This window comes from Lampetra planeri, chromosome 38 (assembly GCF_965212315.1).
Source record: "Lampetra planeri chromosome 38, kcLamPlan1.2.h2, whole genome shotgun sequence".
NCBI lineage: Eukaryota > Metazoa > Chordata > Hyperoartia > Petromyzontiformes > Petromyzontidae > Lampetra > Lampetra planeri.
This window is the reverse complement of record NC_136144.1, coordinates 7,547,905-7,571,795: the sequence shown is the minus strand read 5'-3', so window position 1 is coordinate 7,571,795 and position 23,891 is coordinate 7,547,905. Positions and strand designations below refer to the sequence as shown.

The 23,891-nt window shown below is 45.8% G+C and overlaps 1 protein-coding gene across 3 annotated transcripts in view; it reads right to left on the bottom strand.

Moving 5' to 3' along the window:
- LOC144731262 (glutamate receptor-interacting protein 1-like) overlaps positions 1 to 23,646 on the bottom strand; it is a 47,448-nt gene extending 23,802 nt beyond the window's left edge. For 2 of the 3 annotated variants that reach the window (XM_078612294.1, XM_078612296.1), the window contains exons 1-7: positions 12,373 to 13,123; positions 7,012 to 7,107; positions 6,369 to 6,504; positions 5,068 to 5,213; positions 4,022 to 4,105; positions 2,745 to 2,820; positions 668 to 813 (exon numbers count right to left, since the gene is read on the bottom strand). In XM_078612294.1, coding sequence (XP_078468420.1) covers positions 668 to 813; positions 2,745 to 2,820; positions 4,022 to 4,105; positions 5,068 to 5,213; positions 6,369 to 6,504; positions 7,012 to 7,107; positions 12,373 to 12,556 — 868 coding nt within the window. In that variant the 5' untranslated portion in view covers positions 12,557 to 13,123. Of the gene's footprint in view, positions 1 to 667; positions 814 to 2,744; positions 2,821 to 4,021; positions 4,106 to 5,067; positions 5,214 to 6,368; positions 6,505 to 7,011; positions 7,108 to 12,372; positions 13,124 to 23,391 lie in introns of those variants that run through there. The other variant, XM_078612297.1, reaches the window with a different exon arrangement.
- Between the last annotated feature and the right edge of the window lie 245 nt (positions 23,647 to 23,891).

Below are 23,891 nucleotides of genomic sequence, written 5' to 3'. Positions count from 1 at the left end.
AGCATGAGAGGGGCTGCTATGAGCAGTGGTATCAAAGTAGTTGATGGCGTTGGTGGCAGTGGTCTCATTCAATGTGTTAGCCATGTTTGTTGTGGTGAAGAAGGTGACAGTCGTGCCGGTTGTCATGGGAGATGTTGATGATGATGATGGTGTAGGTATGTATGTTGAACCTCTTTTGCACTGTACGTAGCCAACCGTGCTAATAGGAGGTGTGGGTGGGTGGTGGTGGGTGGTGGCGTCGTAGAGGACAATTACGGTGGTGGTGGTGGTGGTGGTGGCAGTGGTGGCGATAGCTGTAGTGGCAATTATTCTGTGGCGGCAATGAAATTGACAGTCGCTGTGGTCACGATAAACTACAAACGAACAAACGATAAACAATGTTTATTTTACCAGGTAAGGCCCATTGAGTTATATAGCTCTTTTGCAGAAGCGACATGGCCAGTGGCTTATCATGTGGACATGTATAGCAGCTAAATACTCTAAACGCACATCGATTCTAAATATGGAAGGGAAAAACTGGAGGACCCGAAGAAAAAAAACCACGCAACCACAGGGAGAACATGAAAACTCCGAACATACAGCCGTCACAGGGTCAGGGTCGAACCCACGATCTCCTGTATACCAGGCGAGGTAGTTAACATCTCGCCACCGTGGCGCCCACACTCACCCATGATGGAGACGTCATACTCTATCTGCACGAGGGCCTCCTGTCCGCTTTGCTTCAACACAGCCGTGGCCTCGGCGTGAGTGAGCCCGTGCAGCCGGATTCCGTCCACAGTGAGCAGGCGGTCTCCGGCCTTCAGAGTGCCCTCCCTGGACACGAACCCAAACACGGCAGACATCCAACGCTGAGACTCGCACTTTGTTAATTCGGCTGGTGAGGATCATTTTTATATGCAGCTCTTTGACAAGAATGACCAGCCCGAGACTTTCGATTTAAAGCTTTCGTGACTGCAGGGATTCATCTTCTTGGTTCTTTCGGTAAAGTCACGTAGAAGGGAAATAAAAAATAAATAAATAATAAAAATAGACAGACGCTGTCTTTCCGACAGACCTGTTCTTCACCTGAGGATGGCTGCTTGCGTTGTGGCCGAAACGTCGTGAGAATTATTTAATAATGTTTTATTTTTATTATTTCATTATTTCCCTTCTACGTGACTTTACCGAAAGAACCAAGAATATCAGCCCAAGACTGTCGGCAGTAGCGTAAGTTACAGCACACATTGCCGGGAGGGAATATGCCAACTAACAAGTACCATTTTTTTAATATACATATACGAAACATGCAGAATGTTACTGCAAACAGTATACTCTCTGCTACAGCACTGACACACGTGGTCCGTAGTGAATAAACCCTTTGCCTGCCAGAGCCGAATAGAATGTGACTACAGGCAACGGGCGTGCTGTGGTATTTGAAACCCGTTCTTTAAAACCTCCCCACCCCCCCAAGGCGAACCATCTCCTCTCATATTCAGTTCCTCTACTCTGCACTCCTATCATGTTTTTGTATTCTTTGCTGTTGTAACGTTCTGACCCGCCCCCTACTGGACATCTGTAAATAAGAGCTTTGTAGGCTCATCGGCTTCGAGTATAAATAAAGATTCTGATTTTGATTTGCATGCAAAAAGAACGGCACATTTTACAGCTCTCTCCTGTCGCAACCTTCGGAGCCTACGAGATCGATAGAGAGAAAGAGTGGTCAGGTATTCTTCCTCCTGCTACTCTACCAAAATCCATGGTTGTCAACGTTCTTGACCGTTAACCGGAGTTTTTTTTTCCGCAAGAACACACATCGTGCAAACGGAAACGCGATCGACGCCGGCAATTATCACCGCCAACAACGGCAAACTGCCGCTCTGTTTTCTACTCTAAACAAGGGAGGAAAAGTCATTAATTCGTGCGCCCCCCGGTCTTCCCAAGTAATTAATTAGCACCGTGGAAATGTGTCAGGGGCAAAGAGGTTGGCATATCTTGCAAGTATGTAATCCTGTTTTTGTCTATTTTACGTCTCCAATTTTTAGACAATACTTCTATCAATTTGGCTAGTTTTACAAAAGGCCAATTTACCTCCTAGCAACATACTAAAGTGTTGTTGTTATTGAATCATATTTAGCAGAGTTAAAGTGCAAAGTGACGCCATAAGCGTTTTCAACCTTAGTCGGAAGTTGTTTAAAATTTAGTCGCCGAAATCTGGACAAATCTGATCACTGCTCTCCATAGTGGGCATCTGGGAGAGTAACTTCCACTCCGACCTCAGACAGAGGTCACATGATTACCCCAGGTTGTGCGCTCTGTAGACCAATCATCGTTCATCAAACACTTTCCATTGGTGAGATAAGACTATTATCACTGTGAAATGTAATGCTAATCATCATCATCAGAACCGCAGAGTCGACGCATGCCCTCTGGCGCTGGTGGCGATGTAGGTCGTGTTAAGTTCCCAGCCCCGGTGACTCGGCGGATTTGTCGCACCCATGTGTCCCTAGGCCGGCCAACAATTTAACAGTTGCCTATTGTATGTATGTTGAACTTCTTTCGCACCGCAGGGCAGCAAACTGTCCCAATCGGAGGTGCTGGGAGAAAGACGACAAACTAAACACGAAAAGACATGCTAAAGAAATTAGTTTTGAAACGAGAAAAAAAACCCTATTATTATATTTTGGTACTGGCAAAGGAGGTCTAATGATGGAGAAGAAATGTGTTTTCCATCTGCCATGAACTTCAGGGTCGTGACCTTCACGTACCTGTCAGCGGGCCCTCCGGGTCGTACGTGCGTCACCACTACAGGCCTGGACTTGCTTCTGTCAGCATGTGCGCCCCCTCACCAGGAAAAACAAAATCACCAAGATTAGCACCAACAGACACCCGGCACCTAGCTCGAGCAATGGTGTGAATGAGACATTTTGCGCCCACGTATTTTTTTGTTCCAAGTCAAATTAAATTTTTCCCAGTGACCACTGGGGTTAAAAAAAAGAGTGGTTTCCACCAAGTAATGAAGCAGACGACTATAGCTGTGGAATGCTCTATTTTGAAACACTCAATAATACAATTTCCAAACATCCCAAATCAGGATCCTGCCAAACAAAGTCCTAAGACTCAGTGAAGCTTTCGCAGGTAAAAACGGTTTCATGATTCTAATCATTACTGTTAAAAAGCACTGCGTGTTTCTGTAGCCTTGCTGTGCTTTGTTGTCCTTCGCCCGCACCTCCTATTACCACGGTTGGCTACGTATGGTGCGAAAGAAGTTCAACATACATCCATGCAAAATTTAACATGCATATATTTGAGAATTTTTTTATATTCTTAAGACACATAACCAAGCGACAGCAACAATTGCAAAATAAAAGTGCGAATACTGGTGGATGAAGGCCTCCCCGCGTGGTCTGTCGGCTATGATGGTTGTTTGACTATCTGTCACAACCGTGTGGGTTGGTAGAAGGGGGAGAAGGGGGTGCAAGACCGGTTCAGATATCACCCGCTAACTCAAGTTGACAAGTTCGTAGTGCAATGCGATGCTAAGCGCTGTGCCACGTAGAATTGTGAAAAACTCCCAAACATGCCACGTTTATGAGGTGGGCAGCAAATGGCAGTCCAGCAAGCAGATGTGTGAAGCCATCTGTGTGGAATTTAAGGGTAATACCCTCAGACGTCTGGGTTCTTATCCGAGTGCTCCAGTTTCCTCCGACATGAAGGCAAACATTTATTCAAAGGGAATTGGCCAAACATCCCAAATCCAACACTCACGAAAGATATCCTTGTAGCCCAACGAGGCTTTCTTTGGTTAAATGCAGCACGTGTGGGTACACTACAACGAGTCGAACGTCAGTTCCCGTGTGGTGGGCTAAAGTGTGGGTATGCCGACCTCCTCCGATACGATTGGTCAACGCGGCAGAAAAGACCAAACACCCTCGAGAGGGGGGGGCTTTCTAAAGCTCCGCTATAGAGGGGGGCCTTCCACCAGCAGTGGCATCAACAAAGAAATTGCAGGGCTGCACCTTTACCCTTGTGTTTTATTTCTCACCTCTGCAAACGAAGCCGAAGCTGTTCCCCTCTTTGTTCAAGGTTATTTCGATCAGCTTGGGGATCACTGCAGTGCTGTCCACAGCTGCACATCAAATAGCACGCACGCGATAAACACGGAGACAACAACAAAAATTACAGTCCAATCAATCGAACATCACTCCTTGACCAGTGCAGGACACAGTTAACGCTTCATTCCCTGATAATTGTTTTTTTTTAAAAGGTGTCAGTTTTGTTGCCAGATAAAAGGGTAAAAAACCAATTATCATATTTTGCTACTGGCAAAGGAGGTTCCAATGGTGCTTCATTCCCTGTTGACAGATTAACCGTGCTTGTGCAACAACACCTACATTTTTTTTTACACGAGTGAGCACTCGTTCTATTATTTAGTCGCTCCCCAATGGGTGAGAGTCAGCGATGCAGTGGGGACGTGACCGCAAAGGAATCTGGGCAAGTAAAACCGATTGCTTTAAGAAACGATAAAAGCAGACTAGGCGTTTTCTAAGCCTTCACCCCGAATTTACTCAGCGGCAGGTCTGGAAGCTTTCCACAGGGAAGGGGGGGGCGGGGGGGGGGGCAGTCGTCCTGAAATTTATAATTTTATAAAAAGTAACCTACATTGAAAATTAAACATTCAATGCATTTTCTATGATTAATATCAATACAATTCCAATTTCAGGGTCTCAAGAGTGGGGAGGGTTGATCATCACCCTCCCCAACTGCCCCCTCCCCATCCCACTCACCACCCTCCCCCCACCAGATCCACAACTTTTTCGTCTTTCGTACGGCCGATGTAGATGCTCCAGTAAAATTAAAATTACTAAAATTACTACCGCAATTTTACTGGAGCAGTTACACCTGATGACGGAGGCTTGTTATTATTTTATTATTATAATTTTTTTTTACCTACGCGACTTTACCGAATGAACCTAAGAGCACGAATCCTTGCAGTCACGAAAGCTTCAAATCTGGAAAGTTACCATATCGCCACAGGCCGCTGCGGCCCGAATCTTGCGGTTGCTCCGAGTGCGCGGCGACGCCACTCACCGACTGGCGGCAGCTCGTACTCGACGTCAAGCGCGACGCGGTCGCCCACGTTCTTCAGGAGGCTCACGATCTCCTCGTGCCGCAGCCGCTGCAGGTTGATGCCGTTCACGGAGCGGATGTAATCCCCCACGTTCAGCTGGTCGCTCCTACGCGCAAACGAAAACCCGCGCGGGGCGACGGCGTTCGCCGTCAACGGTTCGACAGTGACGCAGCGCTGCTCGTGCCAGGCTAGGTTGCACTTCGAAGCCATCACCTGAAGTGTCAGGAGTCTCGCTGCTCAGGAGGGTCACGGGACAGACTCAGGTTCTACGGGTTGACCGACTGAGATCAACTGCGCTCCCCAACATGCCGACTTGTTGTTGTGTTTAAGCCACCCGGCGCCCTGCTTTGTTGAAGTTAGCGTTGCTCCACCAGCCTCCGTTTATTGCTGGACTGCCTCCAACTGCCCAGTAGTGTCCTTCACGGGCCTCCTCCACAGATTCATTACATTCCACGCGCCCCGCACGCGCACACAGGCATGCACTCGCACGTGTATACGCCCATGCAGCGGTGCAGATCCAACCGTCGCAAGCATTTCTCAATAGCGCGCACTCGCATACCACTTACAGACACAAGTGTGGTCGTCCAGCGTTGGGCCAGGCCACACGTTGACGATCTCCTCTCTCAAGCTTTAGCCACCACTCACTACTGCGGGGGTGGTGGGGGCATCTTCAGGAGCTGAAGGGAGTGTGTCTCACCGGGCCTCCACCCTTTATTACATGTCCGATATTTACGATGTCGTTAATCCGCTGCGAGCGTTTCTCTGCAGAAGTTCGTGAAACTGCTGGCACCCCCACCGCCCCTCGACAAAGCCTTGGAGCCACAGCTTCGCCGTCTACTCTGTCAACATCATCATCATCGCCAGGAATGATCAATCCACTGCTGGATGAAGGCCTCCCTTGAGAGTACATCCCAAACTAAACTAAAACTATGTTTATTTTACCAGGTAACGCCCACTGAGCTGTGTAGCCAATATTCAGAAGCGACCTGGCCTTGCCCCCTTTGACCTGGCCGCAAATGATAGCTCAACGAAGTGGCTTATCATGTGGACATTTATAGCAGCCAAATACTCTAAACGACAACAAATCAACCGAGGAGATGAAGCGATTTAATCGGCTTGTGTGCAGGTGCTAGGTGGATTGTTACGTCGCAGGATCGTGAGAGATGGCAACGGCTTGGGGAGGCCATCATCCAGCAGTGGATTCATCAAGACTGGTGATGATGATGATGGCGGCGATAGATGACGTACATGGAGCACTCACCGGATGGCAATTCCTCCAGGTCGCAGGCTGGAGATCCGAGGCCGCCCTTCTTTGTCAACCCCTCCGGACACCGTGATGCCCAGGGTGGAGCCTTCCTTCTTGATGAGCTCCACCAGGGTGGAACCCAGATGTTCGTCTGAGACAGGGGCACAAGTCAGATGATGATCGCCTTGTTAGGCGTTGACAAAGCCGAGCAGCAGCAGCGTGTGCTGCTTGTTGCAGAGGCTCGCAGTTCAGCCTCCAGCAGCTGCCTCTGTCAATACCCCACAAGTGTAATAACGAATCAATTTGCGCCGGTCACAACGGACGTAAAAAAAACACCCCGTGACATAATTCGTAACATGGTGGGGGCCACGTGTGCCTGGCGTCACGATCCAAATTTCAGAAATTAGTCGCAAACAACCTAACTGGGTAAGACCACAAAGCAACTTGGGTCACGGCTGTGTTCAAGAGCCGAATGGCTCACGGGGCTATACCTAATAAATGAACTTGAACTTGAAACAACTCCAGACCATCTCCCGTCTGTGCAAACAAAGCACCCGCTCTCGCGATAGCCTTGTCCGCAATGCTCCAGAGCAGCACTACGTAGACGGTGCGGGGGTTCTGCGGAGGATGCACGGCGCGCGTCGTCGCGCTAACGTACCGGAGATGCCGTGCCTCTGTGGGGCCGCTGGGCCATCCCTGGCGAGGGCCGACGAGCCCGCTACCCGACCCCCAACTTCCTCGAGCACGGCGTCATCTGCGACACGGGGAGAAAGCGGTACCGGCAAATTTCAACGTGCAGTCGTCGCCGCAGGAGCAGCAGCAGGAGCATCACCATCAGCAGCAAGTACGTGACAGGGGAGCGACCCAGAAGAATGATTCTTCCACTTGCGTTCACTATCAAGGGTCTGTTTTTCGTGGCCACTTCCATACAATTCAGTCGACCTTCTCGCTCCACCTTCCGGCCGTCGTAAACGCCAGTCGGCAAACAACGTGGAGGGAACGTCTGTTGGTCGGGTGGCTCCCCAGTCACGTGCAGTAGGGGTGGGCTACAGCAGCGTGCCAAAACACCCAGAGCCACTTACCAGTCTGCAGAGGTCGCAACCGGGTACCCGATACCCGTACCCTACCCGATACCCGACCGGGTACGGGTACGGGTAGCCGTTTGCGACCCTGGTGCGGCCGGGTACGGGTACGGGTAGGCCGTGAGTCACTGGTGAGTAACCGTTTGTCACTCATTTCGGGTAGGGTACGGGTACGGGTAAGGAACGGGTACTCGTACCCGGCCGGGTACGGGTACCCATTTGCGACCCTGGTGCGGCCGGGTACGGGTATGGGTAAGGAATCAAAACCCGTTTGCGACCTCTGCCAGTCTGTGTGTGTCTATTAAAGCGTTTTATTTATCTCGAGGTTCTAAGCCGAGGGTATCGTCAACTGTATCTTCCTCGATGGGCGACATAATAAATCTCGCGTGTGATGGTGAGCCAATGTGACGTCACCTTTAAATAAAATATCGCAGTTCAGAATATTTATTTCAAAATATTTATTTCAGAATCAAGAATATGTATTTATACTGGAGGAATCCGATGAGCTATAAAGTTCTTTTTCACAGATGTCCAGGCCCAAAATGCCAGGCAACCCAGCAATAAACAACACGGTTCAAGTTGTAATAGATAAGAGATGTTTCTTTATTTGAGACGCGGCATAGAATCTTGGGAAAATAGACGATGGGAGGGCATTCCAAAGTCAAGCAGTGCAAGGGGAGAAGCAGATGGAGAAGTGTTGTGACCTGCAGTGTGATGGCTGAACAGTGTGGATGAGAAAAAGAAGTCAGTATGGTAGACCGAGTCCTCAACACGGGTCGAGGAATCAGCGAGTGAACTTCACAGGAACAGTAAGGGCAAGGTAGTAGCAACAGAAGAGTCATCAGGAGAAAACCGACGATGGGCAATCAAGAGGCTAGAATGAATCAGAAATTTCTGGATCATCAATCGCCCTGACTGCTTGATTCTCCCAAAGTAGAGTGAGGTAAGTGTTACGTGATGTCTAAACATCGTAGTATTACGTTTACAGGAGGTTATATGATGTCACATGACATCACGGTGACATCACACCCATAATACAAGATCATCACCAAGCCGTCACCATGTTACACGGTCCTGCTATGCAACAATTCATCAAGCGCCACTCCTACGTACGAGCATATTTCGTCGCTCCATATCCACGGTGGATGTCCGACCGGGCGCGTTCCCTCCTATCGCTGCCACTCTGTCGTTTGTCTCAAACACCGGCCTGCCACCCCCTCTTCCAGCGTCGTGTGCCCTGCCCAAGCCCACGTACTTCTATTCAACAGTCAATGCAAAGTTTTACCTTTTTACACACTTTCATTTAACTCACTCTGTCTGTTGTCATTGTCGTTGTTGTATCCTCAAATCTTGTAGCTCAATTTTAACCCACTTCCCAATGTGATTTCGACTGCAAACTTGGTATACTTATGTCATACTGATGACAATACCATATTCCAGAGGTGGGACAAAGTCATTGTTATGCAAGTCCAAGTCGAGTCGCAAGTCATCAAATTCATGACTCGAGTCTGACTCGAGTCCAAGTCACATGACTCGAGTCCACATCTCATAGGTGGGACAAAGTCATTGTTATGCAAGTCCAAGTCGAGTCGCAAGTCATCAAATTCATGACTCGAGTCTGACTCGAGTCCAAGTCACATGACTCGAGTCCACACCTCTGCCATATTCTATTATAAAAAAATAAAAAAAATATTTTAAACATTATTTTTTATATGTTATGTTTCGGCTTGGGTCTAATTGTCCACGGTCAACTGACGTTATGGCAAGCTTCGGGGCCACTTCCTGGAGTCGTGGAGTTCTGCCATTACTAGCACATTTTATAAAAACGTATTTAAAAAATAATATTTTTAAATATTACTTTTGTTAATTTATTAATCTGCGTGTTTCCTCTTTCTGTCTTTCAATTTAATGTCAATGATGGTGACACAGTTTCAGAGCAAGCAAGTATCTTAAAGACCACGTTTCACTTCCCAACTGGGTGAGCGAATCCGTGGACACCACAGCTTGATTTGTTCACGCAGTGTTGGTGGCAATGGCAGTGACGATCCTCCTCTTTGCCTGTGCTGCAAAAACCAGGGCCAATCCAGGCAGCCCTTTACGTTTCATTTGAAGCATGCAAGGATGTCTTTATTAGCAATGTCTCTCACGGAAAAAAAAAAGCCCTCGCGACAAGGCACGACCGCAAAAACAAAGTGTGATAAGATCAAACGCACAGTTTTTTTGTTTTACGCAAAGATCCATTTTCACGCGGGACATTCCTGCAATATGACTGCCACAAAAAGGCATTTTGTGCTCGTACTAAATCGCTGACATGAGTAGACCATTGTGTGGGGAGTTCGAAAGCCAGATGAGAGGCGGCGGGGGGGGGGGGAGAAAGAAAAAACAATCTGCTCTGAAAGCCAAGTGCTGTGAAGTATTTTTTTTTATCCTAAACGGCCCGATTCCCATCATTGATGTAACGGGCAGAACAGTGGCGCGTTGGCGATTTCTCCCCATTGTCGTTTGATGGAGGAGACATCGGCGCAGATTTTTTAAATCAAAAGACGTAAGACGAAGTCGAACATTCGCTGACGATGTGTATTGGCTCATGCCAAACGTCGTGATTTTTATTTTACTTTTATTAATTTAAATGTTTTTACCTACGTGACTTTGCCGAAAAAAAACTAAGAATATCATGCCAATGAGTTGAGCAACTTGCTCTTTTGACAAAATAGATTCAATGGCGACCGTCAGCGTCGTGTCCTGCGCTTTTGGCGCCGATTTCAGAGCAGCGCCAGTTTTCAACAGTCCATGATTGCATGGAGTCTATCATGCGCAGTGTCATATTAGAATGCAAAACTAATTTGTAGCGTCTTAAATGCATTTATTTATTCCACAGAATAGAAAAGGGTGCAAGTATTTATTTATTCTCTTCATGAGTTGGGAAACTTATAAACTTTCACGCATCCTTACTCTTTGTTTCTTTCGGTAAAGTCACGTGGGTATAAAATAAAATAAATCACGACGTTTCGGGCACAACACAAGCGTCACCTGATGACGGATGCTGGTGTTGCGCCCGAAACGTCGCGATTCATTTTATTTTCTACCTACGTGACTTTACCGAAAGAACCAAAGATTATGGGATTCCCGCAGTCACGATAGCTTCAAATCAAGATTGATTTTCATTCATCCCATCACTTTTCCAAGGCGTGTTTTAAAAATCAAATGAACGTATCTTCTTCAAATAAGGAAGTTAATTGGAAGCGTAGTAACCACTCAGTGAATTATCCACGTAAAGCCAAGCTCAAGACAAACGAATTATTTGTGAAAGAAAAGTCACGGGAGAAAGGTCACATGACAGCCTGCCTGTGCGACTGATTACATTTATTTTTTTTGCACATTGCCTTCAAACAACACTCCTTTCAAAAAGGAATTGACCAAACATCGCCTTGAAAGACTTCTCTGAGAATGCGAGAGTCACAATGCACTTTTCCCAGAAAGCCATTCGTTACGTTTGTAGTTCAAACACACACACTGTTCCGATATTACGCATTTAAACTGCTGCAAATACTGCCGACAAAACAGATAAAGTACGTTGCCTTCATTTATTTGTTTGGTAATGGAGCTATCTATTTACTGCATTGCTGTAATAAATTATATTTTATTGCTTTATTGAGACTATTCTGGTCTCTTCACGTCTCACCTGGTCATACAAAATTAACTTAAAACTTAACTTATCCTCTTTGGTTCTTTCGGTAAAGTCACGTAGAAAGAAAATAAATTAAATAATAGAGTACGACGTTTCGGTTGCAACACAAGCAACCGTCATCAGGTAGAAATCAATTTGAGAGAGAGACAAAACACAGACACTGAGACACACAGACAAACACACAAGCAGAGAGAGACACACAGAGACACACAGAGAGACACACTGAGAGACACAACATAAACACAACACAGACACACAACACAGAGAGAGACAACGCAGAGGCACACAGAGAGTCACACAGAGACAGACACACGGAGAAAGACACACAGAGAGAGACACACAACACAGACACAGAGAGAGACACACACCATAGACACACAGACAGACACAAGCAGAGAGAGACACACACAGAGACACACAGTGAGTGACACACAGAGAGAGACACACAACACAGACACACAGACAGACACACAAGCAGAGAGAGACAACACAGAGACACACAGAGAGAGAGAGACACAACATAGACACACAGAGACCCAAAATCAACTTTGGACTTAACTTATCGACACACGTTTGTCCCAATTAAAAAAAATCGGACGAAAAGGAACATTTGTCGACAGGCGAAATCCACACGGATCGTCCCAAATGGGCTCTCTCGCCTCGTCACGAAAAATGTTTTTCCCTTCGTTCGGTTCCTTCCCCCGCAGAGACAAGCAGACTTCAACAGCACAGGCCCGCAAAAAGGCAGCGCGCCCACACATCGAGCGGTCCTAAACACAGCGGGGCAAACAACGGGGAAGAATTCTAGATTTGAAGTTTTTGCGACTGCAAGGATCCATATACTCTTTGGTTCTTTCGATAAAGCCACGTAGGTAGAAAATAAAATAAAAACAACTAAATTAAATCACGACGTTTCGGGCGCAACACAAGCGTCCGTCATCAGGTGGGGGACAACCACAGCGAAGAACAATTGCTGATCTTCTTGGTTCTTTCTGTAAAGTCACGTAGAATGGAAATAATAAAATAATAAAAATAAAACAGACTGTCTACTCGACAGACCTGCTCTCCACCTGAGGACGGCTGCTTGCGTTGTGGCCGAAACGTCGTGAGAATTATTTTATTATGTTTTATTTTTATTATTTTATTACTTCCATTCTACGTGACTTTACCGAAAGAACCAAGAAGACTTGAAATCTAAATTTAACAATTGCTGAGGTATGCAACGGGGAAGAAGGCACAGGGCACTCACCTGGACACTCTTCGGAGAGGCGTTTCAGAGAGTAAGCCTCGTCGGAGGCGCCGTCCGCGGCGCATTTTTTGCTTTTCGTCGAGTGGTTTTTGCGGAGCCACCCGAGAAGGGTCTGCACTTTCCTCATCGCGGCGCTTGTCCGCGTGACGGGCGGCTTGCGCGTGCCCCAGCGGTCGCCGTGCATTCTGCGAGCGTGACGCGCTGGCCCGCTTCCACAGAGAATGTACCCAAACTGAAAAATGGCTCATCTAAAAAAATGTGTTTTTTTTTTTACAATTCTTCTGCGCAGGAGAATTAATGAATTACATTATCCGCGGAAACAAAGCTACTTCGGTTTACAGATGTGGAAAATTACACGTCCGTAAGAACGACTGCTGATCAAACGTTACTCCCGTCTTACCGCAGGCAGATCAACGCTGGGAGTGTTTTAACTTTCGACGCTGGGCAGGCGGGCCACGTCTCGCGTTCACTCGGCTTGCAGGTGAAGTCCCGAGCGACTCGCTTTGGCGCACAGAAGCACCCGTGGCCGCCGCCAAAACCCTCGCTGGTGAAAACACTCGCAGCGGCTTCAGAAACGCGTTTCACTTTGCAACCGCGCTCGTTCCCGTCGACGGGAAAGGAAAAAAAAACACACACGGCATTGAGAGAACGCAGTTTTTACAGCTGGCAGCGCGCCCGCGTCGTTGGGACGGATCCCTTCTCACGCGAGCGCTTGTGTGGTCCGGGCGAGCGCACGGCAACGCGATAAATGTCCGAGAAAAATGGGCGGGGGGCGCGTAGGCAGTACCTCCGTTGCTGGAAGGCAGCAGAGGAATGAGTGGAATCCACGAGATTGGGATCTCGCGGCGAAGCAATCCTGCCCGTGGAATCGGTAGTCAAAACATGCGTGTGGGCTGGCAAACAAAGGCAGGTGAGGTGAGCGGATAGGTAGCCACTTTTACCCGGGCCCTACGATCCCGTATGGGTTTCGGATGCTCTGAAAGTCAGCGGCAATAATCAAGTGCCATTGTGGAGAATGTCGGTAACATGTGTGTCTCTACAAGATAGAAAAGAAAGGATGTTTTTTAAAAAATATATACATCTCTGTAATTCGGATGGTTTTCCTTCTATTTAAATCTGGTTTGACCCATCACCAAATTGCAGAGAATGTGCCACCTGATCTCCTCAGATCTCAGAATTTCGTGAGGTTTTGGAGGTGTAAAGTTCTGATAAGGGGAATTGGAAGAGTGAGATTTGTGTTTATTTATATACTTATATATATAGGGGACGGAAGAGGAAGGTAATAAACCGAGGGCAGGTGGGAAAGAAGACTCAAGATTAAGAGAATCATTGGCAAAGCCATGTTCACCAGCAGACCTCGCATCAACTCATTACCAAGTCACCTGGAATGCTCCCAATATTACCAGAACCCAGACATGAAGCAAAGGTGAGCTGGGGTAAAGGTTGGATGGGCAATCAGTATGGATAAAAACAGGTGCCATCGGCTGCTATGCGGCTGTGTTGTGGGGTAAGGGAGGGTTACTGCGGCAAACGCCTTAGCCCCGTCGATGCTCCCCAACTTCAACCAACCCGCACTGACCAGCGTGGTGAACTTTTGTACAACAACCACTGTCACAGAGTGTGGGGTGGCCCTCATCCAGCAGTGGATAGAAAATGGTCTGTACATGATGATGATGATAATGATGATCGTCTCTGTATATGAATGGTGCAACCCCACAAACCGCCAATTCTTAAGGTTATTTGGTCTACTTATCCACTTTGACCAGACGTATTAGAATAGGTAGGGGAGTACTCACACTTCACCCCACCACACACGACCTCTCCCGATCTACCAAATGTGGTGGACCAATTTACACTGCCGAGTGCACAGATGTGGCAGTTGGTCATGGATTCGATAACAGCAGCAACATCAAAAAATCCCAAATTGGAACAAACGCCACGCCGGAAAGATGGAATCGAATCGGCGACCTCTGGACTGCAAGTCCAGTCGTGCGAAGCGTTACACCACGGCACAATCTCCGTACAAGAGAATGAAACATGAGAAAATGTAATAGAAGAGAATCAAATATAAGAGAATTAATTGGAATTGCAAAATGGGTACTGGAGCAATGCCTGTAGAACAAATTCTTTGGCAGTAGATGGCAACACAGTTCCAGTTAAAACAAAAACTGGCTCGATGGCCAGAGAAGTTAACTCAAGACAATCAACTTCAGCCATAATCAATCCACTGCTGGATGAAGGCCTCCCCAATCCATCTCCATCTCTCACGGTCTTGCGATACAACAATCCGTCTAGCTAGCACCTGTACACGATCCGATTTCACCGCTCCTTTTCCGAGGCGCATTCATTCCCTGCTACGACCACCACTTTCGTTACCAACTGCACAGAACAACCCTGTTTCAGAGAATGGCCGCATACGATGATGTCATAGAACTACCCCGGAGGTCACGTCAATGAACATCTTCATTCACACAGGGAATCCAGCTTTTACTGCAATGGCACGCAGCAGCAACAACAACAACAACAAAATAACTCAACGCAAGTCTCGTCAACCAAAACGCTGCATTCTCAGAACTGGACCGAGCCCAATGAAGTGTAAATGCAAATTTTACGTGATGCGTTTGATCGTACGCAATCACTGGATAACCGCTAATCCAGACGAGGTTGTCTTGCTTGACCACCTGAATGTGAAGTTGTAGTTGTTGTTCTGCACCTACATCAGCCGTACGAAAGAAGGAGAAGAAGACTGGTGACCAGGCTGATACGATCAACTCGCTACGCTTGAAAAACAAAGTTTAATCGCAGGTGGCTTGCCTACTCCCCTATTCCGCTGGAATATCCAAGCCGAGACAGTGTGTGTAGGGGGCGTAGTCTTCGCTGTGGTTTTCCAATATGCTGCGCCGAGCCTGACCAAACCGCGATTCGCTGGCCTCACAAAACTCTAGGAATCTGGTTCAGGGCCAAGCAGGACCAGCAACACGCTCATTTTGTGTGACATCAGCCAATACGCTGCGTTATCGTGTCACCTACGTACGCGTGATGAAAGCGGCACTACTCAGCTTCCGCAATGAATAAAACCACCAGAGAAGCAACAGGCTGGCTCGGTATGGCTCAGGCACAGTTCATTTGTACCCCTCTATCGTTCTCGTTCCGTTGTCATGTGCACTATGATGTCTATTTTAATCTTGATATGAAGCTTTCGTGACTGCGGGAATCCACACTCTTTGGTTATTTCGGTAAAGTCACGTAGGTAGAAAATATTATATTAAACCAAAGAGGATGTCTATTTTATTGAGGGTGATATTGGCACGCAAAATAAAGTCTAGATTTGAAGCTTTCGTCACTGCAAGGATTCATATTCTTAGGTTTTTTCGGTAAAGTTACTTTGGTAAAAAAATAAAAATTTATAAAAGTAAAATTAAATAAAAATATTTTTATTTACTTTTATTAATTTTAATTTTTTACCAACGTGACTTTACCGAAAAAGCCTAAGAATACGTAAAATAAAGATTTGTTGATTCATTTGAACAGTGGAAAAGAGGCGTTTCATCTGGAACCCAGGAAGATGGCTGTGCCAGGCTCAGTACTCGGGCCTCTGAGCCACCTGACCATCTCCGATTAATGGCTGGACTGAGCATGGAGACACAGCCAGCTGAAATATTCTATGCGGTACATGTAGAGCCATTTTTTGTCAATCCACTGCTGAGTGAGGGCCTTTTCATCCTGTGGAAGGGCCCTTACTCGTTCACGCTGGTCAGTGCAGGTTGGTAATGGCAGTGGGGAGCATACACATTGGAGCACAGTAGTGGCACGTGTGCAAACATGCTGAAAATTATAAAATGGAATACTTAATAAACATCTTCTTTGACTTAAGTTATATCAGGGTTATCATTTAAAACGATGTCTAACTGGGGTCAGATGCAGTTTTTAGGAACATTATTGGCAATCTATTAAGTTTCACTTCGAAGACGACTGAGATACCATACACAGTTCACCATATGCTGATGACTTGGTCTTAATGTAAGAATTTTGGCAAAAATAAATACATTTTCCAATTTATTTTATTTATCATGGATATCGAAACAACAAAAGGATATTGCCCTCCGTTGACAACGTAGTCCCTGCAGCAGCCTACAACGGCTCCTGTATACGCGGACGTTGGTCACCCATCCAAGCACAATGCGGGGATCTGAGAGCCGCAGCCTGGTTCGATTTGGTCAAAGGTTATACGTCACACTTTTGTATTGTAAATAGGTGTTCTATCTATTCTTAAGCGACTGTGGGTCAAGGCCGAACCCAAAATGTTTAACCGTTTCAATGTGCTTTTATATTCGCATTCGAAATACTGTAGGGTAATAATATCCCTCCCCTGGGTTCGTCTTGCATAACAGAGAATTATACAGACCCCTTACCTGGATTTCATTGATTAATGAAGCACGGCAAAATAATATCACTGCAGCGCCCAGAAGCGAAAGCATTATGAGGCAATCATACGAGCAGCACTTTAGCAGCAGTGCACATCTCCCCAGATGAGTCCAAGATTCCTATTAGCGCATTCTTGCCGAGTATTTTTAGCAACCGACAGACTGACAGACGGGAGCATTCCGAACGCCTCCCCAAATAGCCACCACAATGCAAAGATCTGTTTAGCAACCGGTCCCGTTGAACGTTTAAAAAAAAAACAAATCCGACGTAAAACTCGACACTCGCACAAAATACGCATCATCGTAGGTTTGCATGAACCGCCGTCGTCACCTATCGCTGAACTGCAATGGTCGTGGGAGTGGTGCTAGTGTCTTCGGCCTATCAACTTCCCTGTTGTGCCGGCGTATCAGGCCGCGTTATCACATTTGTCATTTAATTATCTTAGGTCATCCTCCCCTTATTTTTAAATCCTTTATATTAAGTTCACTTGCTTGCTTGCTTGCGCGCTTACGACCGTGCAAATCTTTCGGTCGTTTTTTAACCCACTTCCCGTGATCCAATCGAGCTGACATTTTGCACACAGACTCGTTGTGCGTGACAATTTATTTTCGTGAACATTTTTTTCCATAACTTTACACTTTTAGGATTTTTTTTTTTATATTTAATTACCAATTGCTTAATGGTGGCAGGCAATCATCTGACCCATAGGTGGCAGCCATCTCAAGCCAGAGGACGAGAGGACTCTAGCCGCCACGCATATAAAGGATTTATAGTGAAAAACTTTGTTTTTACGGGTTAATTTTTCCCACTGCAGTGCATTGCAAGATTATGATCCTGGCCAGTCTCTCTTTGGTGTCACGTGTCCTAGACCATTGCTGTTTCCATTCCTTCGCTATCATCCGTAGCGGGTCAAAGATTTTTCTCATATTTTCTGAAATTTTTATCTGGAACGGATGCATTTCTGCGGAAAGTTGCGGGTGGTGTTCATAGTGGTCTTCTATGGAATCTTATCTCTCATGCTGGTATTATTTTTTCTATATCCATGATAAATAAAATAAATAGGAAAATGTATTTATTTTTGCCAAAACTCTTACATAAAGACGAAGTCATCGGCATATGGTTAACTGTGTATGGTATCTCAGTCGTATTCGAAGTGGAACTTAATAGATTGCCAATAATGTTCCTAAAAACTGATGGGAACCCATTGAGATTTGCATCTGACCCCAGTTAAACATCGTTCTAAATAATAACCCGGATATAACTTAAGTCAAAGAAGATGTTTATTAAGTATTCCATTTGACAATTTTCAACATGTTTTCACATGTAGCCATGAATTAAACTCTGGTCGTTGACTTCATAGTGCAATGTGCCACGGCATTACCCACCTACCGTATGTTAAGAGTGCTGTGCTGTAACAATTATATCAGAAACATCTTTAACAGCCCCATGATCAATCCACTTATGGATGAATGCTTCCCCAAGCAGCCGCCAACTCTCATGAATAAGACTGTGTAACAATTTTGTTTTTGTTCCTGGGTAGTAAGTGTTATTTCCTAATTGCTTATGCCTCAAAAGTACATAAAATGCCTATTATTCCCCACAAACTTTGCTTTTGTGACCAGGACAGTGATATTTTGAAATTTACCTATTTTCAAAACATTACAGATAGATTCAGTGCTGAGTAAACTTGGAGTAACTTCTAGAACATTCTAGAACTTTCCAGTAATATAAATAGTAGTATAAATACAGGGGCCGTTTCTAAACTTTTTAGGAATAAGCAATTACGAAATAACACTTACTACCCAGGAACAAAAAATTGTGTTACATAGTGTTATCATACGCTGCAGCGTTGCTGGTGGAAAGGTGTACACACTACCCAACCAATTGGGTTCCGGCAGAGATAAAGCGGAATTCACTTCAACCACCATCCACGCGGAGAAAACCACAAAAATGCTTGGGGGCTAAAGCAGTGGTTCTGAACCTCTCTGCTATGGTGGTGGCCCTCCAATCCTTACCACGCAACACCCCCCCACCTCCCTCCTTCCCCCAGCCTCAATAAGCTAGAAACAAGCTTACTAATGGCACCATACACAGAGTGATCCGCATGTTCACCATGCATTGTGGTGACAACACGGTGTTGGTGAGGCATTTTGTGGCTCACGAATTCAGAACCGCTGGGCGAAGGTGCAATTAGCTTGACGCGAGGGAGTGGCAGACATTCCACGTGTTACTGTCTTCAGTGGGTGTGTGCACGAGGGGCAGCTTGGGCAGAAACTCCACCCAAACAGACCAGGTGCCTCGATCACCAGCAATCTGTTCTTGCTGCCAGGCAATAAAATACAAATTTTCCCAGCTGGTAAAAGGTTTCCTAAGAGGTTGAAAGTATCCAGTTGGCAGTAAACAGTCAGTTCCCATTTGCTCCAAAGATGCTCAAAGATGCATGCCTACTTTTTTACAACAAAAGCAATCATTCATACAGCCGAACAGACCGATGGGGCAAGTGTTGTTAAGCGAGCACCGATGAAGGCCGGCATGACACACGAGTGGGGGTGGCCAGCACGACGCCCGACCGCCTTTGTTTCCCTTGTGGCGACATGTACACACCGCACATATTAAACTGCAGGACGGTACTCTTGATTTTGAATCCCAACCGTGGCTAATATCAGTGTTGAGTTACATCGGAATTAAAACTAAAAAATATATAAACTTTTTATTTTAACAGGCAAGGCACCATTACGCACGCTATAGAGTTATTTTTCATAAGCGACCTGGCCACAAATGATAGCTCCTGAGGTCCGCTCTCCTTCACCTGGAATGTGCCAGATCTTGTCGGGCCTCCGAAACTTAGCAAAGCAGTTTTAAGCCCGGATAATGCTTGGCTGGGCAGCCAACAAAGCATGACAAAAAAAATGTTGATGTTGTAGGCTGGCCTATGTTGTGGGCAATAAAGACAATGCTCCAAAACCCAATCTATGCTCTCCACCTTCACAAATCCGTACTGACCATCGTGGCGAAGTATGGTCAAACAACCCCCACAGTCATCAAGGTGTAGGGAAGCAGTAATTCAACTGTGGATTGACAAAGGGTTGTAAATTATTCTATATTTAACCATAGTTGTCATAAGTGTATATCTTACACAGTACGTGCTGCATTTAAAAATACATGGACATACGCTCGGCTTAGACAATATATAGAATATGAATCCCTGCAGTCACGAAAGCTTTAAATAAATATATTATACACTTGAGCATTGGAATAATGGAGATGAAATGTAAGTTTCCAAGGCAATTAAGTGCAATATATATGCAAATCTTCACCCCTTCATTTAAACTGTGTTCCCAAGTGGCCATATTTCCCAAATAATAAATGACAGTTCTGAGACACTGATTGCTCGGATAACCTATGGACAGTACTGTATATTTATTTACATTCTTGCCGTAAAACTATATTCCAAAGGTGGAACGCTGTCCAGCACCAAAGCCCAATTCTCATTCTCAGAAACTGTCAGTTCGCAAATGAAACGACATCATGTATCAGGTCCCCTTTGAAGTCTTACAATCTCAACAGGATTTCCACGTGGGAAATAAAGTCAGTGGTCCTATTGGGTGGAAATGCAAGGAATAGCAACATTTCAAAGCTGACGTGGTTGCTATGCACATCTGTAATCCAGCAGTGTGGAGTTGTTGTACGGACAACTCCTTTCCCTGTACGCGTTGAGGAGGTGTCATGCCCTGGCTCGCCAGGTGGTACAGCAAAAAAAGGTGTGTTCAGCACCTGTACCGCCTGTATGGGATAGAGTATTTCTCCCTCGCACGTGTGTTTTCACAGGGTGTTCCAGTTTCCTCCCACATGTATACACTCGTTAATAGGCTAATAATGCCTTCATTTGATAATAGGCTAATAACGCCTATGATCACTGTTACGTTTTCTTGGTTCTTTCGGTAAAGACTTTACCGAAAGAACCAAGAATATTAATCCCTGTAGTCACGAAAGCTTCAAATCAAAATTTCACTGTTACGTTGTTTTTATAGCTTTATTTTGGTGATTTAAAAAACTTTTGGATTAGCAATATTTGTTTGCTGTTGTACAAAGTTAGACTGATAACTTGAATCTAAATTGTCTTATGGTTGTTATTGTTTGACTTGCATCCCACTGGGATTTTTGCACACAGCATTGATACACGGTGCTTTTTCTGGAAGATTTTGCTGTTTGTTCCTGGATTTTTCTGTTGCGTGTAGTCACTTTAAGATGTTTCTTGTTCATGTTTTTGTTTGCTGCGGTTGCACCCGATTCAAGAGCCGAATGGCTCACAGGGCTATACGTAATAACTGAATTGAACTGCATTTATATATAGAGGACCACATAGGTGTGGAAATGGTTGAAGACAGCTCACTCCGTGACTGCTGCAGCCTTCTGGCTTTGTCTGTGGTTCCTTGCGTCCCCATTGAGTCGTCCCCTCTCTACGAAAGCGAATACTGGTGCGGCAAAAATACGATTCGTACTCTACATGTACAAGTGGCAGTAGAGTGCACAAATCACTGAGAACGCACACATCCACACAGGGAAGCCACGCGTGTATCAGACACGTGCTTTTCCCCCATCCCAGATGATGACTTCACAAACACACACACAATCAAAATCAAAATCATTATCTTGGAGAAATCCGATGAGCTATGAAGCTCTTTTAACACACAGATGCCCACATAAGGCACCACGTGTGCACCGTGCATCAATCATGGGGCATTGTATACACACAATCGCCGTGGTTGGACATGCCACTATAAACAGCCCACGCGTTTAAAGTTAAACACAGGACAGTTCTTTATATGCACACAGCTAATATTAAGCGGGCAGTTTACACAGCACACACAACTACCATACATCGCAGGCATTGCACACACTGCACTGTATGACGAGGTGTATTTCATTGTTGTAATGTACTATATCTACCGCATCTATGCGACCGGCCTTCACCAACGTACGATGACAAAGCGTGTGGTTTCAGTAGGGTCAAACAACATTCATGACCGAGAACCCCCCCCCCCCCCCCCCGGTAAACCTTCTCAACGTCGCACCAACGTTCACGCAACGTTGTGGTCCAACGTTCCACGTTTAACTGGGAAAGCGTGTCCTGGAGGCCCTCATCCAGCGATGGATTTACAAAGGGGCCATGAACATGTGTAGGTTTTGCACTATTTTCACCTATTAGACGCAGCGTGCAAACACAGTCCCATGCCAAACTTTTAAACCGCAGTGCACACAGTAACAATGACCATAACACAATTATAGACTCTGTTGAAATGGTCATTTGGAGTACTAAGATACACATGCGGTAAATACGTAGCAATGCCTTTAAAAGAGCACACCACTTACCAAGGCCGTAATTATAATATATATTACGGGGGACACATCCCCCCCCCCAATATTCAAATATGCTCAAAATGTCCCCCCCAATATATTGCTATAAAAAAATTCCTATGCTATGTAAATTAAAGCAACTATTTGCTAAACCTTGCCACAATATCTGGACTTGTCTTCACATAAATCAAAGCATAGATTTCTGTTTATATGATTGTGGTTATGGGTGTACTTTATTAATCCCTAATCTCTGCCATTACAGTACATACAATGAAACAAGAAATGGTAAAAAAAAGTAAAAACCGAGGAATGTAATACAATACACTATCAGACATTGTAAAAAATAAATTAAAAGTCCATCCCATGTGTTAGTATTTTTTAAAATATTTTAGCCAGGAAATTAGTTTTCAAATTTAGATATTTTTCTGGGTTGGGACCCCCAGACACCTTGGAAGATTTGGTCCCCCCCCAATGTTGACTCCATGGCTACGGCCTTTCCACTTAAATGTGGCAGCATTAACAAAATCGTTATAACTGCTGGTTGTGTCGTAACTTCACCACGCTGGTTCGTGCGGGTTGGTGAAGTTGTGGGGGAGCCCACGGATCCTGGGCACCACCTAGGTCAACTCGGCCTCAAATGAGTATCTGGCGCAGTGTGTAGTAAACCACCACTAGGGGAGACAAAGGCGGCCGGGCGTGGTGCCGACCACCCACCCGCTCACTAACAGCACTTGCCCCCAACAGTATGTTAAGGCTATACGGGGGATCTTTGTCTTTGTCAATGGGGGAGCCCAGGTCCGGTTCGGGTATCACTTGCCACGGACGTTCGCCGTGAGTGACCGGGGAATCGAACTTCAGGTTTGGCCCGATTTGGTACCGCCGCAGCGCGCTAACCACTGCGCCACCGCTCCCCACGTGGGTAACGATTACACAGCACTGGAGTATTAAAAAAAATAGGTTACAAAGAGGAGAATAAGATTATCCATCAATACTCATTCATCAATACACACACCCAGTCTCGTGTCGCGACTACACAAGGTTGCAATGTCACCACGACAGCCGTGTACAACAGCGCCCGGCGTGCTTTTGGTCAAAACGACCCTTTAATAATGAACCGGAATCAGCACGTGTTGACCGACACGAAACAGCAAACGCTCCAACAAGATACGCGAACAATAACAACAACATGTAGGGGGGGGGGGGGTTAAGCATTTTAATTGTTACGCAGAAACTCACCGTCTCCGTCCGACTGCAAGCACGAGCGGATATTCCTCTTCCACCTTGGCATCGTTTAAAATCACAACGCCGAGCAGCTGATCGAAGACAACATCAACAACGCGTGGAACTCTGTCGCTGCCGTCAGGGCCAGGAGGGCATGGTGCCGTGTTGTACAAGATTAATGTTACAAAGGCGTCTCTTCACACGGCAGGGTAATTCCGTAGTGAGCGAGCGAGGAGAGCTCTTTCGCTTTGGGGATGGGGGGTAACAAAAGACTCGGTGAGATTTTTTTTTAACTTGCGCTTTCAAACTTTCGCACGCCTGTACCAACACGTGCGGAGGGGGGGGGGCTGGAGTATAACAATTATAGAACATTTATTTTTTTATTTAAAGCCACTCAGTTAGTTAACCAAACTAACGTATTTTATAGGATGTATTGAAATATATGATATTGTTTTCGAGTGCCGAGAAGCCTTTCGTGTTGTTTAATAATAAGTGGCAGTGTTTGTGGGAACCCC